Source organism: Somniosus microcephalus, chromosome 2, assembly GCF_052327205.1.
Source record: "Somniosus microcephalus isolate GS21.2 chromosome 2, FLI_Smic_1.0, whole genome shotgun sequence".
NCBI lineage: Eukaryota > Metazoa > Chordata > Chondrichthyes > Squaliformes > Somniosidae > Somniosus > Somniosus microcephalus.
The window spans coordinates 254,345,337-254,362,735 of NC_140988.1; the positions used below are offsets into that span (position 1 = coordinate 254,345,337).

The window sequence follows — 17,399 nt, forward strand, 5'->3', positions numbered from 1 at the left end:
AGGTTCACCACTCTCTGGGTGAAGAAATTCCTCCTCATCTCAGTCCTAAATGGCTTACCCCTTATCTTTAGACTTTCACCCCTGGTTCTGACTCCCCCGCCATCGGGAACATCCTTCCTGCATCTAGTCTTTTTAGTCCTGTTAGAATTTTATAAGTTTCAATGAGATCCCCTCTCATTCTTCTAAACTCTAGCGAATATAAGCCTAATCGACCCAATCTCTCCTCACACGTCATTCCTGCCATCCTAGGTATCAGTCTGGTGAATTCCTGCCTCAAGGAGACGGGACCCGGGGCAGGATGGCTTCTTTAAATTTTGCAACTTTACCGGCAGTCTTGCCTCCATACCCGCCTCCTCGGGGCTGACAAAATCCAGCCTGATATTTAACTTCTTTTCTCTACTACCAACTATCTCCTCAAACCCCGATACTCTGCCCCTCCACCCTCAACCGCAACAGCAAATGTGAGAAGCTCATGACTGCCATTGTCACTAAGATTGAGACCATCCATTCAGCTGCCTCTGCTGCTACCCTCTTCCCCTTGCCCACCAAACCAAGCCTCCCACCTGCCTCCCCCCTTCTCGGCTCTGAACCCATGTCCTTTTCCAACTTCTCTGTTCACTCCTCTCATACACTAAAATAAAAAGCAAAATACTGCAGATGTTGAAAATCTGAAATAAAAACAAAAAATCCTGGAAATACTCAGCAGCTCAGGCAGCATCTGTGGAGAGCCACAACAACATAACAGAGCTTAAAGGGTTAAATTATGAGGTCAAGTTGCCTAAATTTGGTTTGTATTCCCTTTAGTTTAGAAGGTTGAAGGGTTGTCTAATCAAGGTCTTTAAAATGAAAAAGGGATTCAATAGGGTAGATACAGAGAAAGTATTTCCTCTGGTGCAAGGATCCAGAACATGAGAGCATAATTTTAAAATTAAAGCTCAGACATTTAGGAGCGAAAGCAGGAAGCAGATGAGTGGAAAAATTCACCTTATCTCAATGCTGCAGAACACTGACAGAACAACTGTCAAAATGAATGTGGCCATGGTCCCTTTAAGGAAACCGGCTGATGACGCATCATCAAATGACGTCATCAGACCCGCTTCCTTTTAATTGGCCGGGAGCCTCGCTGGGCGGGCTTAACAAGCCCAATCTACATAAAATCATTCAGAGAGTGCGGGCTGCAGTAGGCAGTGGGCTGGGACCGCGACACTGACCTCGGCCGCCCCAGACCCACTTCGGTTGGCGAAATTGCGGCCCTACTATCTGACTCTTCTTCTTACATTAGAACGGTATGCACTGCCTTAAAGCATGGTGGAACAAAACTCAATAGTAACTTTCAAAAAGGAACTGGATATATACTTAGGGGGCTAAATTCGGTTGATTTGTGCTTCGGCGCTAACGGGGCACAAATCAACTAGCGCCGGGGCGCGGTGCTGCTAACGCATCCCGCAAAATTCAGCAGGAGGTTAGCAGCGGCACTAACTGGTAGCGCCACGTGACGTTGTGTGGCAGGCGATGACATCATCGCCATGCGCAGCACCCCACTCGAGCCCCGGCTGTAACATTGGGAGGCGCCCCCCGACTTACCATCGGACGCTATGTCCACCGGGGTCAGGGGGGCCTACCTGCGGTTGGGGCGGCACTAGTTAAAGGGGAGGTGGTGAGCGGCCATTTTTGTTGCTAGCCGCCTGCCAGCACCTGCCCCCATTGCTGTCCCCGGCCCCCGTGAATTCCCCCCGCGGGGTGCTGGCTGCTCTCATTTGCCGGCACACCCAATCCCTGGTCGCCCAGCTGGGCGCCGGGGTGCGCTGCACCAGGCCCCTCCCCTTCACTAAGGGGAGGAAGGCCTGTCGTACCGCGGCGCAACGTGCCTCAGTTCATGGCGCTGCAGCACGTAGCGCCGCGATATTGCCTTGCAGCGCCCCAAGAGGGATGCGGCGCGCTTCCAGTAGCCCCCCTCCTCCCTCTCAGGGCACATAGAAACATAGAAACATAGAAGATAGGAGCAGGAGTAGACCATTCAGCCCCTCGAGCCTTTTCCGCCATTTAATGAGATCATGGCTGATCATCCAAATTCAGTACCCTGACCCTGCTTTCTCCCCATATCCCTTGATCCATTTAGCCTTAAGAAATATATCTAACTCCTTCTTGAATATATTTAATAAGTTGGCCTCAACTGCCTTCTGTGGTAGAGAATTCCACAGGTTATTACATAAAAGATGTAATAGCAGAGCACTTGGAAAACAGTGTGTCGAGGAAATTAATTATCAGACGGAGACTTCGAGGTTTGCTTTAGGAATTTATTATGTGATATCACGGAGAGTCTGCAGCAGTCCCTACTGCCCACCAGCACTCTAAATTACTAATGTACAGCGCTCATAGTTATACAGCAAGGTAAACAACTTCAGGTGATTAGCTTACATTACATTTCAACATAAGGTTTCATAGGTTCCATTGTTCTCAAGAAACAGATTAACATGTTCACGTTTTATCACCAGATGTCCTAAGCCAAAAGGTCAGCTTGACTTCATTATGGCAGTCAGCAGTTCTTTTAGTTTTAACTAGTTTAGTGTCCTTTGTTCAATTAGTAAAGTGGTCAAGTATCCCAGCATGCCTTAATGTTTAATACGTTTTCTCCCACAATTCCCTCCTTGTTGATCTTTACTGATCAACACTGCTTTACGGCATTGTATTCAGTTTGTTTTCATAGGGAGGACAATATCCCTTTGGGAAAGGACGCATTTTTAGACAATCTTCTTCATCATAGTCATCCTGGTTTGCTCTTTTTCTTTCCTTTCTCTCTAGTACTTTCGTAGCTCTTTTTACAGATGCTACTGATTCTACTGTTTGCGCTAGCAGATATCTCACTCTTATCCACATTATACAAATTAATATAAATAAAACTCCTGTTACTACACAAAATATAACCATCGGGTGAACAAACAATTCCAGCACTGCGGATGCTTTAGGTGACCATCCTTTAAACACATCCCATCAGTGGTGTACCGTCAAATCTGTTATTTGCGTAGCTATTTGAATCAAACCTTGCTCATCATAATCCATCACTGCTTTTAAATGGTGCAGATCTCTTTCTCTTTTCGCTAAGGCTTCTGCTATCTTTTCATTGTTTTTCAAAAATTTTGTCAGATTAGCCAAATTAACTGTAGGGTGGGCATTTTCTATCCCCAATACAGTTCTTCTTTGCATTACCATAGCCCATTTTCCCAACTGATATGTCTTGTTGGTATGTGGGTCAAACACAGTATAAACATCTTTTATGCAAGTGTTTAAAGGGGGCCTTTTCAAAATCCCATCTACATATATAGGCCAGGCACTGCTAATACACAGATAGTTCTGGCCTATCTCATGCAAGGTAGTATCATTACAAGGTTTCAAATTCCAAATGCATGTACCTCTACTATGTTGTAATGAGCAAGGTTCATATATAGGGGTATGCAATGGGCATACTTTTCCAAACGGCCAATCTTGGCAATCCGAGGCATCGTGGGTCTTATTCCCCTGATCTATCCATTTACCATGAAATTCGGGATACCAAAAGTTTTCTCCAAACAGTTGGGGCAATACCAAGAACTGACACCAGGTTTTGGCTTTTGTCACATTTACCACTTTCATTGTAAAATTACATCCCTTAAGGTCACATTTAGTATATCTTCGATCAGGTTTTACTTCTAGATTATTTCCTTCAAATCCGAAAATTCTCATCCAACTAGGAGCATGTCCTGACATAGCGATTCGCTCTAGCTCAGCCCTCAGTGACTGCTTGGTAATTTCTTTAAACATACATTGAGTATGATTATTGACTTTCTCTTGTCCCTTTGCAACATTCTCTTGTTCCTTTTCTACCTTATTTACTTGCTTCCAACTCATTGTATCTGATATCCACTGTGTTAACATTGCTGCTGTCGGTCCATTGTCCCAAGCATTTCTTAATTTTATAGCATCTCCTGTCAGCCCTCCTACTTGCTGTATTTTATTCTGCAATGTTTCAATATCTATTGCATTAAGGGCTCCCATACCAGTTCCTACTCCTCACAAGATTGTTGCTAAGTCACTTCTCCTTCTCCCGATCCTAACTCTCTTATTCAATTTGGCTTGTATAGTGGTAATATTACATCCAGTATCTTTGTTATCCTCATATTGTACCTGTACTGTCAAATTTAGAGTATATGGGGAGATCAAGACTGGGGTACAGGTAGAATGCAATCTTTGCAAATGGTCCATAGGACTTTCTATCTGTTTCATTTTCTTTGCGAAGAATGTTTCCCCATACCAGTGAGGTCTTCCTTCTATAAGAGTTGCATTTACGCATCCGTACGCCTGACCGTCTTTCAAATATATCGGTTGTTCCATGTCTCCGGTTCTTGTGTCATTTTTATACCATTTCCATAATTTAGTATAATTGTTTAGTATGTCAGTGTCATTCTCTATCCTACAACTTATGTTCACTCCTTTTTCCCATTTTATACTTAGAGTTATATTAGATCCTTGGCTAAATACTATTTTATCCATCCCAGATTTCATTTCGAACATCCCACAGGCTTCGCAATTAATCGTCCAATTAGCAATTACACAAATGGTGCCATTGTTACAAGTGTAAGTTCCCTGCGATTGGTTACTGTCTCTCGCCTTCCATCCTAACTGGCCTGCCCATTCTGTTTTTTCAGTAGGCAGGATGGTCCAGGCGACTGTCCTTATTGCACATAGGCCGATTATTATTATCTGGTTTAACATATTTCCTGAGTTATCCTAGAAATCTTTAAATTATCCTAATTATTGTTATACAGCATTAAATATAAACATATATAGCAATCCGAAAGTAATCAGTCCTTCAATGGAGTGCCAAATTATGGTGGGCACGGATCTTTTCCCGTTTCTGAAGTGGTGTCTGGTGCAGTATGTTTATACTCCACCTCCGGTGTTTCCTCCAGGTGATGCAACTTGCACCTTGTAGCGTGTACCCAATCAGGTTTTCCTTTCAATTTGAGAGCTGTTCGAGTTGTAAGCAGCACCAAATATGGTCCTTTCCACCTAGGAGAAAAAGATTCTTTATTTAACGCTTTCACATAAACTTGATCTCTGGGTTTAAAGGGGTGCATGTTTCCTTCTGTGGGGCGCGCCTCACTTCTGTCTCACTTTCTCATGTATTCTTCCTGCTGTTTCACACATGGCCTGAGCATATTTTAATGATTTTTCATCATTCCAAATTAATGCCACCTTCTCTGGAGTCATGGGTGGACGTGTGCCTGTTGTCATAGGCCGGCCCATCAAGATCTCATGTGGTGTCAGACCTGTGTTTCTATTTTTCTGATTTCTCAGGGCATACATTACTACTGGCACGGCATCCGACCATTGCAACCCATTTTGCTGGCATACTTTGGTTAGGGCGGCCTTGATTTCCCCATTCACTCTTTCCACTATTCCTGAGGATTGTGGCTGGTAAGGTATGTGCAATTTCCATTGAAATCCAAGAGCTTCAGTTAAGTTTTTTATCAGTTTGCTGGTGAAATGAGTTCCTCTGTCACTGTTTATTCCCATAGGTATTCCAAATCTAGGTATTATTTCTTTTAGCAGAATGCTTACTACTGTTCTGGCATCATCCCTCCTAGTGGGATATGCCTCTACCCATCTGGAGAACATATCTACTATTACCAGTATGTACTTAAATCCTTTTACTGCGGGCATATGTACAAAATCTATCTGTAGATTCTCAAAGGGCAGCTCTGGTTGGGATAGGTGATCCAAATTTGCGGGCGATTTCCCTCTATTGTTCTGCTGACATACTAAACACGTTCTGGCAACTTTTTCAATTGTTACCGTTATTCCTGGTGCATACCATTGTTGGGACAATGCATGTGCCATCCCTCCTTTGCCCATGTGAGCCTGTCCATGTGCCAGGCGAGACAGGGGCAAAAACAAGCTTCGTGGGCAAACCACTCGGCCATCAGGATGCATCCATATATCATGATCTTGATAGCAACCTGCCTTACTCCAAGTACGTTTTTCTTGGACTGTTGCCTGACTTTGGGCCTGTCGTAGTAGATCAGCATCAATGCTACTAGGAAGTTCTGGTGGAAAGTTACTAACGGTATTTTTGGCGGCTTGAAGCTGTGGGGCCTGCCTCAGTGCGACCTCTTTAGCCGCACTATCAGCAAACCTATTTCCACACGAGACTTCATCACCTGCCATGGTGTGGGCCTCACATTTTAGTACTGCAATTTTACTTGGCAACTGAATAGCCTCCAACAAATTTAACACCATTTGCGCATGCTTAATAGATTTTCCTGAGGATGTAATAAAACCTCTGTTTTTCCATAATTGTCCAAAATCATGCACTACCCCAAATGCATAACGGGAGTCAGTATAGATATTGACGCTTTGATCTTTAGCCAAAATACAGGCTCTGGTTAATGCATATAGTTCAGCTGCTTGTGCAGATGTGCCAGGTGGCAACGCATAAGCTTCCAATAATTCATGAGGAGTCACCACCGCATAACCTGCTAATAGTTGATCATCACTAGGTCGGTGCGAAGAACCATCCGTGAAGAGGATCAAGTCAGGATTATCAATAGGATCACTTAGCAAATCTGGCCTGGGTGTAGTGGTGGCTTCAACAGTTAACAAGCAGTCATGTTCTGGTTCACCTGGATGTTCTGTTGGTATTGGCACAAAGGTCGCCGGGTTGACAGCTGGTGATCGCTGGTAGGTATAATTAGAGTGTGACAAGAGGATTATCTCATACCCAGTCCTTCTTGCCGCCGTAAAGTGCTGAGTAGCTGCCGAATTTAATAATAGCAGCACTGCATGGGGAACAATTACCACACAAGGGTGATCAAGCACAATAGGGATGGATTTTTCCACTATTGTGGCGGTTGCAGCAACGGCTCGTAAGCAGGCTGGCATGCCTCTCACTACAGCTGGTAAGGCTACAGAGTAATATGCTACAGGCCTTTTTCCTCCCCCATGTTCTTGTGCCAGTGCTCCTGTTGCAAAGCCTTCTCTTTCATTGACGTATAACTGAAAAGGCTTATTATACTTAGGTAGTCCTAACGCGGGAGCACTGACCATAGCTTTTTTAAGATCACTGAATGCCTTATCTCGTTCTGGCGTCCATTCAACTATGGGGGGCTCTGTCTGCAGCGTAGCTGATCGTAAGACCGCATCCATTTCTCTGTAGTCATATATCCATTGTCTACAATAACCCACCATTCCCAGAAACGACAAAATGTCCTTCTTTGTTCGCGGGATCAGCACTTTATCCACTGCTCTTATTCTTTCCAGTCCCAATCTTCGCTGTCCATACTCCAACTGAAAACCGAAATACTGGACGGATGTTTGGCAAAACTGCAACTTCTTGGAGGACACCCTGTGTCCCCTGCTAGCCAGATGCTGGAGCAATTTTATAGTATCTTCTTGGCAGTCTGGCCCCGTTCGGGAGGCAACCAAAAGGTCATCTGCGTACTGGATTAAGGTGGACTGATCCGATAACTGACATTCCTCCAAGTCATTTTTAACCGCTGCCGCATACACCGCAGGACTTTCAGTATACCCCTGGGGCAACCTGGTCCAGGTATATTGCTGATTTTTATGGTGAACCAACATTCCCAGGCCTTTATCTCCAAAGAATAAATAAGGTGAAATCTGCAGCAATTCTGGCTGGTTTAGGTATGAGCAAACCAATTCTTGATAATTGGGTGTTTCTTTATGCGTGCACCATGCCGTACAATGGGTCCGTTTCTTTTCTCTACTGGTTTCAGTTAGATATTGTAAATACTGCCCCTGAGGATCTTCCAATTCCTGCAAGGCTTGGTATACATTTTTTACCAATTGGCCATAAGGATTGCTATTCAGCTGCCAGCAGTACAAAATGGGGGCTCCTTCTACTTGCTTTTCCTCTATCATTAAATTCATTAGCTGATGAGTTTGTATTTGAGGCAGTTCCATGAATATGCCGTCTCGAGTGTAGTATATAACTGCTCCCAATTTACATAAAGCCTGTCCTCCCAACATAGGGAGAGGGGCGGTCTGAGAAATTATGAGGGTGTCTGTGACGGATTGCCCGTGCACTTGAATTTCGGTAGGTTTGGAGAGGGGTTCTAACATAGGGATACCGGCTACTCCCATGCTTACAATGTTAAATTGACTGGCGGGTATACCCACGGAGGGGGGTACAGGGGACATTGTTGCACCGGTATCGACCAGAAGGTCCAAATGGCTATTTCCTATTTTAACTGTAGCCATAGGCTGTTCTCTCATGGATTTGGACAATCTGCTCACAGCCGCCTGAACCACCGCTTCTCCGTGGCACCCCTATGTGGATGGATTAGGGTTACTGAAAGAAAAGGAAGTTCCTTCTGCCCCTGGAGCTGGATACCCTCCTTGTTGGGCGTATCCCTGCTGTGGCCTTGGGGGGCATCGGCAATCTCTAGCCCAATGTCCTCTTTTCCCACAGTTCCTACATTCATCCTGTGATCTATCTCTCATTGGCCATTGTCCTCTTCCCCTTCCTCTGCCTCTACCATAACCTCTTCCTGCAAATCCTCTTCTATTCTGTTGGAAATATTGTCCCGCTGTTTTTGGCTTTTGCTCTTTCGACTGAGTAAAGAGTCCTTCCCTATCCATATTTACCAGAGCAGCAACTACGTCCACCCAGGGCTGAGTCTGCCAAGTTAGATTAATCATTTTAAAGGCTTGAGCTTGAAAGGGTAACATGCAGTTTAGCAGTGTTTGTACTGCCAAAGGTCCATTGTCTGCTAACGGAACTCCCGCATGTTCCTCCCACTTGCTTTTAAATCGAGCTACAAAATCAGGAATTGTCTCCTCCTTTCTTTGCAGACATCGAGTAACTTCTCCTATGTCACTATGCTTCTTGGCTCTTCTCATTATAGCCTCTTTACCTCTATGTTCTAACCAGTGAGCAAAAGACTCATTTCCCTGGTCCAGTTGTACATCATCTTGTCGCCAATCTCCATTTTCTCCCGGGGGAACAGCAAATCCGTCCCTTAGGGTCGACCATGAGGACCCATATGCACATTTTAGCAGCATTAGCACATCCCCAGGAAGAGGGCTGTAAATGGTACATATTTGTTCTAGCCAATTATGAAAGGCAGTGGGCTTAAGGGGTCTGGTGCCTCGGCTATCATAGCTCTAGCTTCCGCTGGGGACCATGGTTTTAACACTGCCACCTCTCCTATCATGACTCGAGGAAGTTGATGGGTAGTAGTGTCAGGTTGTGTTTGTGACCTAGTTGTAGGTCCATTACGTGAGGGTAGGTCCTGTACATTACTACCAGGCAGTGCAGCAGCTCCTGCTCCGAGTGCCTCTGCTGGAGGAGGAGGTTCAATTACGGGTTCATCTGCGGGTGGGGGTGGAGCTCCAGGCTGTGCCCCTGGTAGGGGTACAACTGGCTGTGGTGCCGCTAGACCTGCTGGATTGTATGGAGGCGGCGCCGGAAATCGTGCCGGTTGCTGTCTTAGAGCAGCCGCCATTAGTAAATTATTTAACTCTTCCCCCATCTCAACCGGATCTCCCGCTGGGGTTCGGGGATACATTCCCACAACAGGAGCCTTAGGCAGCACCTCTTCCTTTTTCTGACTAGCCTCTGCCTCTTCCTGTTTCCCCTTCTTCTTTGGGGGTTGGTGTCTTTTTGCTACTTCCATCCACCTAGCAAAGCACCATAACATATAGGGGGTGTCCCACTCAGGATTCCCTCCTTCATTTCTAGTAATTTCTTCCCATTCTTTTATTAAAGGTATTTTAAAACTCCCCCATCAGGCCAATCTCCACCCGACCATCCATACAGATCACTACTAAAAGTTACCGCATACCGATCGTCTCCTGTTTCTTTTATTACAGTATCGGCTGGCGATCCCGGTGGAACGATGGGATCTCCTACCTTTTTTCGATGTTGCACGAGCTTTTTTATTCTGTCATTCGTTCTTTTACATATCTTGATTTTACCATTTGCAGCCTCCTGTTCTACCTTGCCTCGGGCTCCTTTCTTGGCAGGCTCGGACGAATCCGCTCGACTGCCGTTATTTCCCATCTTCTCCTTACTCCTGTAACTTAGTTTTAAACTTACTGGTTATACAACCGCGGGTTATTTTATATACACAAAATACAATGAGCGCTCACCGGTTTTTCCGTTCGCGTATCTCGAAGTCAACCCTTTATTTTCTTTGTAGCTACTTAATTCGGTGCCATCGTTTTTTCTCTCTTCTCACCAGTCTTGCCTCAGCCTGACGGGCTTCTTGGCTCAGCATGAGTCACCGGCCGGATAACTAGGCAACCGCGCGCCATCCCCCTTTCAGCTGGGAGGCACCGGGCACTTTCCTTTTATTTTTAGGAGAGTCCCTTTTTAAATTTCCTTTGTCTAATTGGAGCCTAAGCGGGCCAAGTGATATACAAGGTCGACGCTATACCCAACTTAGACCTTCTTAGTTCTTTTGGATCCCGTTGTTAGGGATCCTGCCTGACTACACCAAATTCTGTCAAGGAAGTTAATTATCAGACGGAGACTTCGAGGTTCGCTTTAGGAATTTATTACGTGATATCACGGAGAGTCTGCAGCAGTCCCTACTGCCCACCAGAACTCTAAATTACTAATGTACAGCACTCATAGTTATACAGCAAGGTAAACAACTTCAGGTGATTAGCTTACATTACATTTCAACATAAGGTTTCATAGGTTCCATTGTTCTCAAGAAACAGATTAACATGTTCACATTTTATCACCAGATGTCCCAAGCCAAAAGGTCAGCTTGACTTCATTATGGCAGTCAGCTGTTCTTTTAGTTTTAACTAGTTTAGTGTCCTTTGTTCAATTAGTAAAGTGGTCAAGTATCCCAATATGCCTTAATGTTTAATACATTTTCTCCCACACAGTGACAGGATCGGACAAAGTCAACATGGATTTACAAAAGGTAAATCGTGCTTGACGAATCTACTGGAATTTTTTGAGGATGTAACTGTAGAATAGATAAGGGAGAATCAGTGGATGTGGTGTATTCGGACTTTCAGAAGGCTTTCGATAAGGTCCCGCATAAGAGATTAGCGTGTAAAGTTAAAGCACATGTGATTGGGGGCAAGGTACTGACTTGGAGAGAGAGTGGTGAACCTGTGGAATTCTCTACCACAGAAGGCAGTTGAGGCCAATTCATTAAATATAGCGAATATAAGCCTAATCGACCCAATCTCTCTTCATACATCATTCCTGCCATCCCAGGTATCAGCCTGGTGAATCTTCGCTGCACTCCCTCCATGGCAAGAACATCCTTCCTCAGATAAGGCGACCAAAACTGCACACAATACTCAAGATGTGGTCTCACCAAGTCCCTGTACAACTGCAGCAAGACATCCTTGCTCCTGTACTCGAATCCTCCTGCTATGAAAGTCAACATACCATTTGCCTTCTTAACCGCCTGCTGCACCTGCATGCTTACCTTCAGCGACTGGTGCACAAGGACACCCAGGTCACGTTGCACTTCCCCTTTTCCCAATCTATTGCCGTTCAGATAATAATCTGTCTTCCTGTTTTTGCCACCGAAGTGTATAACCTCGCATTTATCCACATTATACTGCATCTGCCATGCATCTGCCCAATCACCCAACCTGACAAATCATACTGGAGTTTCTCTGCATCCTCCTCACAGTACACACGCCCACCCAGCTTTGTGTCGTCTGCAAACTTGGAAATATTACATCTAGTTCCCTCATCTAGATCATTAGTATATATTGTGAATAGCTGGGGTCCTAGTACAGATCCCTGCGGTACCCCACTAATCACTGCCTGCCACTCGGAAAAAGACCCATTTATTCCAACCCTTTGCTTCCTGTCTGCCAACCAGTTCTCTATCCAAGTCAGCACCTTACCCCCAATCCCATGTGCTTTACCTTTGCACGCCAATCTCTTATGTGGGACCTTATCGAAAGCCTTCTGAAAGTCCAAATACACCACATCCACTGGTTCTCCTTTATCTATTATACCAGTTAAAAAATTCCAGTAGATTAGTCAAGCATGATTTACCTTTTGTACATCCATGTTGACATTGTCCGATCCTGTGACTGTTTTCCAAGTGCTCTGCTATTACATCTTTTATAATGGACTCTAGTATTTTCCCCACTACCGATGTCAGGCTTTCCGGTTTCTCTCTACCACCTTTTTTAAATAGTGGGGTTACATTAGCTACCATCCAATCCATGGGAACTATTCCAGAGTCTATAGAATTTTGGAAGATGACCAGCAATGCATCTATTATTTCTAGGGCCACTTCCTTAAGTAACCTAGGATGTAGATAATCAGGCCCTGGGGATTTATCGGCCTTCATTGCCGTCAATTTCCCTAACAACATTTCCCTACAAATACTGATTTCATTCAATTCCTCCCTCTCATTAGACCCTATGTTCCCCGACATCTCTGGAGGGTTATTTGTGTCCTCCTATGTGAACACAGAACCAAAGTCTGTATTTAATTGGGCTGCCATTTCTTTGCTCCCCATTATAAATTCTCCTGATTCTGACTGCAAGGGACCTACGCTTCACTTCACCAATCTTTTTCTCTTCACATGTATATAGAAGCTTTTACAGTCAGTTTTAATGTTCCCTGAAAGCTTACTCTCATATTCTATTTCTCCCCTCTTAATTAATCCCTCTGTCCTCCTTTGCTGATCTGTTTGTGCAACTAATTTATCCACCTTATTAAGAATGCTCCTCGCATTAAGACTCAAAGCCTCAGGCTTGTTTTTTCAACACTCAGTCATTTTAGAATTATTATTTACTGTAGCCCAGTTTGATTTGCACTCTTGATTTCTCTGCTTTCCACTTTTGCTTTTCTCCTTCCTGTCTTTTGTTTCTATCCTTGCTTCCCTTTCCTCTGTCACCCTGCACAGGTTCCCAACCCCCTGCCATTTTAGTTTAAACCCTCCTCTATAGCACTAGCAAACACTCCCCCGAGGACATCAGTCCCGGTCCCGCCCAGTTGCAAACCGTCCAGTTTGAACTGGTCCCACCACCCCCAGAACTGGTTCCAATGTCCCAGGAATTTGAATCCCTCCCCCTTGCACCATTCCTGTAGCCACGTATTTATCTGAATTATCCTTCTATTTCTACTCTGACTAACATGAGGTCCTATTTTTTAATTTACCTCCTAACTCCCTATATTCAGCTTTTAGGACCTCATCCCGGTTTTTACCTATATCGTTGGTACCTATATGCACCACGACAACTGGTTGTTCTCCCTCCCCCTCCAGAATGCCCTGCAGCCGCCCTGAGACATCCTTGACCCTTGCACCAGTGAGGCAACATACCATCCTGGAGTCTCATTTGCGGCCACAGAAACGCCTATCTATTCCCCTTACAATAGAATCCCCTATCACTCACTATAGCTCTCCCATGCTTCTTCCTCCCGTCCTGTGCAGCAGAACCACCCATGGTGCCAGGAAGTTGGCAGCTGCTGCCTTCCCCCGATAAGCCATCTCCCTCAACAATATCCAAAGTGGTATACCTGTTTGAGAGGTGGGTGGCCAGAGGGGACCCCTGCACTACCTGCCTGCGCCTACAACTCTGCCTGCTGGTCACCCATTCCCTTCCTGCCTGTGCAGCCTTTTCCTGCAGTGTGACCAACTCCCTAAACATGCTGTCCACGATGTGCTCAACATCGCGAATGCTCCATTATGTATCCATTCGCAGCTCCAGCGCTGCAATGTGGTCTGTCAGTCACTGCAGCTGGATACACTTCCCGCACACATGGTCGTCAGGGGCACAGGAAGTGTCCCTGATTTCCCACATAGTGCAGGAGGAGCATACCACAGGGCCGAGCTGTCCTGCCATGACTTACCCTTTAATTAATTTAAATTAAATTAAATCAAATCAATACCACTAATTACACAATTAAATGATATACTCAAGGGCCCTTGGTTACTAGCACTCCCCGATACACAACAGAGACCTTAGAAACTATAACCACAAATATTAAGAGCTTCTAAATTTTATAAACTATTAATCTTAACTGTCAACCTATAGAGTAGTATAAATACTCACCTGGCCATACTCACCCAATCAGCTGCATCCTCTTGTCCGCGTCACTTTTTGAATCGTGACATGGCTCTGGAACGCCGCCGCCGGTCTGTGAGATTGATAAGCCTTGTACCACCGCTTTCTGCTCCTCCTGACACTAGCCTCTGTAAAAAAGCCCACGAAAGTGAGTTCAAGTACTCACAGTACCGCCGCTCTCTGCTCCTCCCAACACTGGCCACTGGCACTACCTCGGGAAATTGGCCGCGGGGTCACTAACTTTTTCAGGGCGCTACAATTAGCGCCCTGGTGAAGGTAGGGGCGTTACCCAATTTTTACCCCTTAGAGTCATAACGGCACAGAAGGAGGCCATTCGGTCCATCGAGTCTGTGCCGGCTCTCTGTCGAGCAATCCAGTCAGTCCCATTCCCCCGCTCTATCCCCATAGCCCTGCAGGTTAATTTCCCTGAAGTGCCTATCCAGTCTCCCCTTGAAAACATTGAGTGTCTCCGCTTCCACCACTTCCGTTGGCAGCGAATTCCAGGTCATCACCACTCGCTGTGTAAATAAGTTTTTTCTCATGTCCCCCCTGTATCTCTTGGCCAAAACCTTAAATCTGTGTCCCCTAGTCCTTGTACCATCAACTAGTGGGAACAGCCATTCCCCATCTAGCCTATCCAAACCCGTCATAATCTTTTATACCTCTATCAAATCATCCCTCAACCTCCTTTGCTCTAATGGAAACAAGTCCAGCTTCTCCAACCTGTCCTTGCAGCTGAGATCCCCCATCCCCGGAACCATTCTGGTAAATCTCTTCTGCACCCTCTCAAGGGCCTTCACATCCTTCCTCAAGTGTGGTGACCAGAACTGGACACAATACTCCAGTTGTGGCCTAACCAGCGCTTTATAAAGATTCAGCATAACTTCTCTACTTTTGTACTCAATACCTCGATTTATGAAGCCCAAGATCCCATGTGCTTTGCTAACCACTCTCTCAATATGTCCTGCCACCTTCAGGGACCTATGCACATTAACTCCCAGGTCCCTCTGTCCCTGCACACACTTTAAAACTGTGTCATTAAGTGTATATTGCCTTTCCCTTTTCCTTCTGCCAAGATGCATCACCCATTCTCGGCGCTCTTTATACCACTGCTCCCACTTTCGGCGCGCTTTATACCGCTGCTCCCGCTCTCGGCGCTCTTTATACCACTGCTTCCACTCTCGGCGCTCTTTATACCACTGCTCCCACTTTCGGCGCTCTTTATACCGCTGCTCCCGCTCTCGGCGCTCTTTATACCGCTGCTCCCACTCTCGGCACTCTTTATACCACTGCTCCCACTTTCGGTGCTCTTTATACCGCTGCTCCCGCTCTCGGTGCTCTTTATACCACTGCTACCGCTCTCGGCACTCTTTATACTGCTGCACCCACTCTCGGCGCTCTTTATACCGCTGCTTCCACTCTTGGCGCTCTTTGTGCTGCTCCTCCCACTCTCGGCGCTCTTTGTGCCACTGCTCCCACTCTCGTTGCTCTTTATACCGCTGCTCCCACTCTCGGCACTCTTTATAGCGCTCTTCCCACTCTCGGCGCTCTTTGTGCCGCTGCTCCCACTCTCGGCACTCTTTATACCACTGCTCCTGCTCTCGGCACTTTTTATACCACTGCTCCTGCTCTCGGTGCTCTTTATACCGCTCCTCCTGCTCTTGGCGCTCTTTATACCGCTCCTCCTGCTCTCAGCACTCTTTATACCACTGCTCCCACTCTCGGTGCTCTTTATACCACTGCTCCCACTCTCGGTGCTGTTTATACCACTGCTCCCACTCTTGGTGCTCTTTATACCACTGCTCCTGCTCTCGGTGCTCTTTATACCACTGCTCCCACTCTCGGTGCTCTTTATACCACTGCTCCCACTCTCGGTGCTGTTTATACCACTGCTCCCACTCTTGGTGCTCTTTATACCACTGCTCCTGCTCTCGGTGCTCTTTATACTGCTGCTCCCACTCTCGGTGCTCTTTATACCGCTGCTCCTGCTCTCGGCGCTCTTTATACTGCTCCTCCTGCTCTCGGCGCTATTTATACCACTCCTCTTGCTCTCGGCGCTCTCTATACCGCTCCTCCTGCTCTCGGCGCTCTTTATACCACTGCGCCTGCTCTCGGCACTCTTTATACCGCTGCTCCCACTCTCAGTGCTCTTTATACTGCTGCTCCCACTCTTGGCGCTCTTTATACCGCTGCTCCCGCTCTCGGTGGTCTTTATACTGCTGCTCCCACTCTTGGCGCTCTTTATACCGCTGCTCCCGCTCTCGGTGGTCTTTATACTGCTGCGCCCGCTCTCGGCGCTCGTTATAATGCTGCTCCCACTCTCGCGCTCTTCATACCACTGCTCCCACTCTCGCCGCTCTTTATATCGCTGCTCCCACTCTTGGTGCTCTTTATACCGCTCCTCCTTCTCTCGGCGCTCTTTATACCACTGCGCCTGCTCTCGGTGGTCTTTATACTGCTGCGCCCGCTCTTGGCGCTCTTTATACCGCTGCTCCCACTCTTGGCGCTCTTTATACCGCTGCTCCCACTTCGGTGCTCCTTATAACGCTGCTCCTGCTCTCGGCGCTCTTTATACCGCTCCTCCTGCTCTCGGCGCTCTTTATACCGCTGCTCCCATTCTCGGCGCTCTTTATACTGCTGCTCCCGCTCTCAGCGCTCTTTCTTGAAAAGGAAAATATTTGCAGGGCTATGGAGAAACAGTGAGAGAGTGGCACTAATTGGATAGCTCTTTCAAAGAGCCGGCACAGGCACAATGGGCCGAATGGCCTCCTTCTGTGCTGAAAGATTCTATAATTATTCTAACCCCACTATCAAACACTATACCATTATTTCCCAAACCATCACCGACTTCATCCTTTCTGGTGATCTTCATCTTGAGGCCTCAAATCTTTTATTTCCCCAATCCTGCACAGCCCTTTTCTACCTCCTGCTCAAGATACACAAACAGAAATGTTTTAGCTTGTTCCTGACTCACTCAGTAGTTTCTTATCTTGAGTGAATTTCCTTCCCCACTTTCCTGTCCAGTCACTATTTACCTACATTAACTAATTTTGTGTTGCTTTCTGATTTTCTGGCCACAGTCAACTCTTTTTTTTATAATCATGAATGTTCAATCCCTCTGCACCTCCATTCTCTCTAGCATGTTCTTCAGGCCCTCAGCTTATATCTTGAATAATGGTCGAGCCAGTTCCCATCCAACACCAGATTCCTTTGTCTGGCTGAACACATTCTCACTTGAATAACCGTTCATTTAACTCCCTCTCATTTCTTCCAGATAAAAGGTGTTGCTATGGGAACTGGCATGGGTGCCAACTCTGCCTTGCCTTTTTGTAGGA

The 17,399-nt window shown here is 46.1% G+C and overlaps 1 protein-coding gene across 1 annotated transcript; it reads right to left on the reverse strand.

The window, feature by feature from the left end:
* Window positions 1-2,300: 2,300 nt before the first annotated feature.
* Window positions 2,301-4,731, reverse strand: LOC147123332 (uncharacterized). The gene has a single exon (XM_085970916.1). It carries the CDS (start codon window positions 4,030-4,032, stop codon window positions 2,992-2,994), a length of 1,041 nt encoding a protein of 346 aa, XP_085827042.1. The 5' UTR covers window positions 4,033-4,731; the 3' UTR covers window positions 2,301-2,991.
* Window positions 4,732-17,399: the final 12,668 nt, after the last annotated feature.

Coding starts and splice junctions, on each gene's coding strand:
- LOC147123332 (XM_085970916.1), bottom strand. CDS start 4,032: ATGGGAGCCCTTAATGCAATAGATATTGAAACATTGCAGAATAAAATA.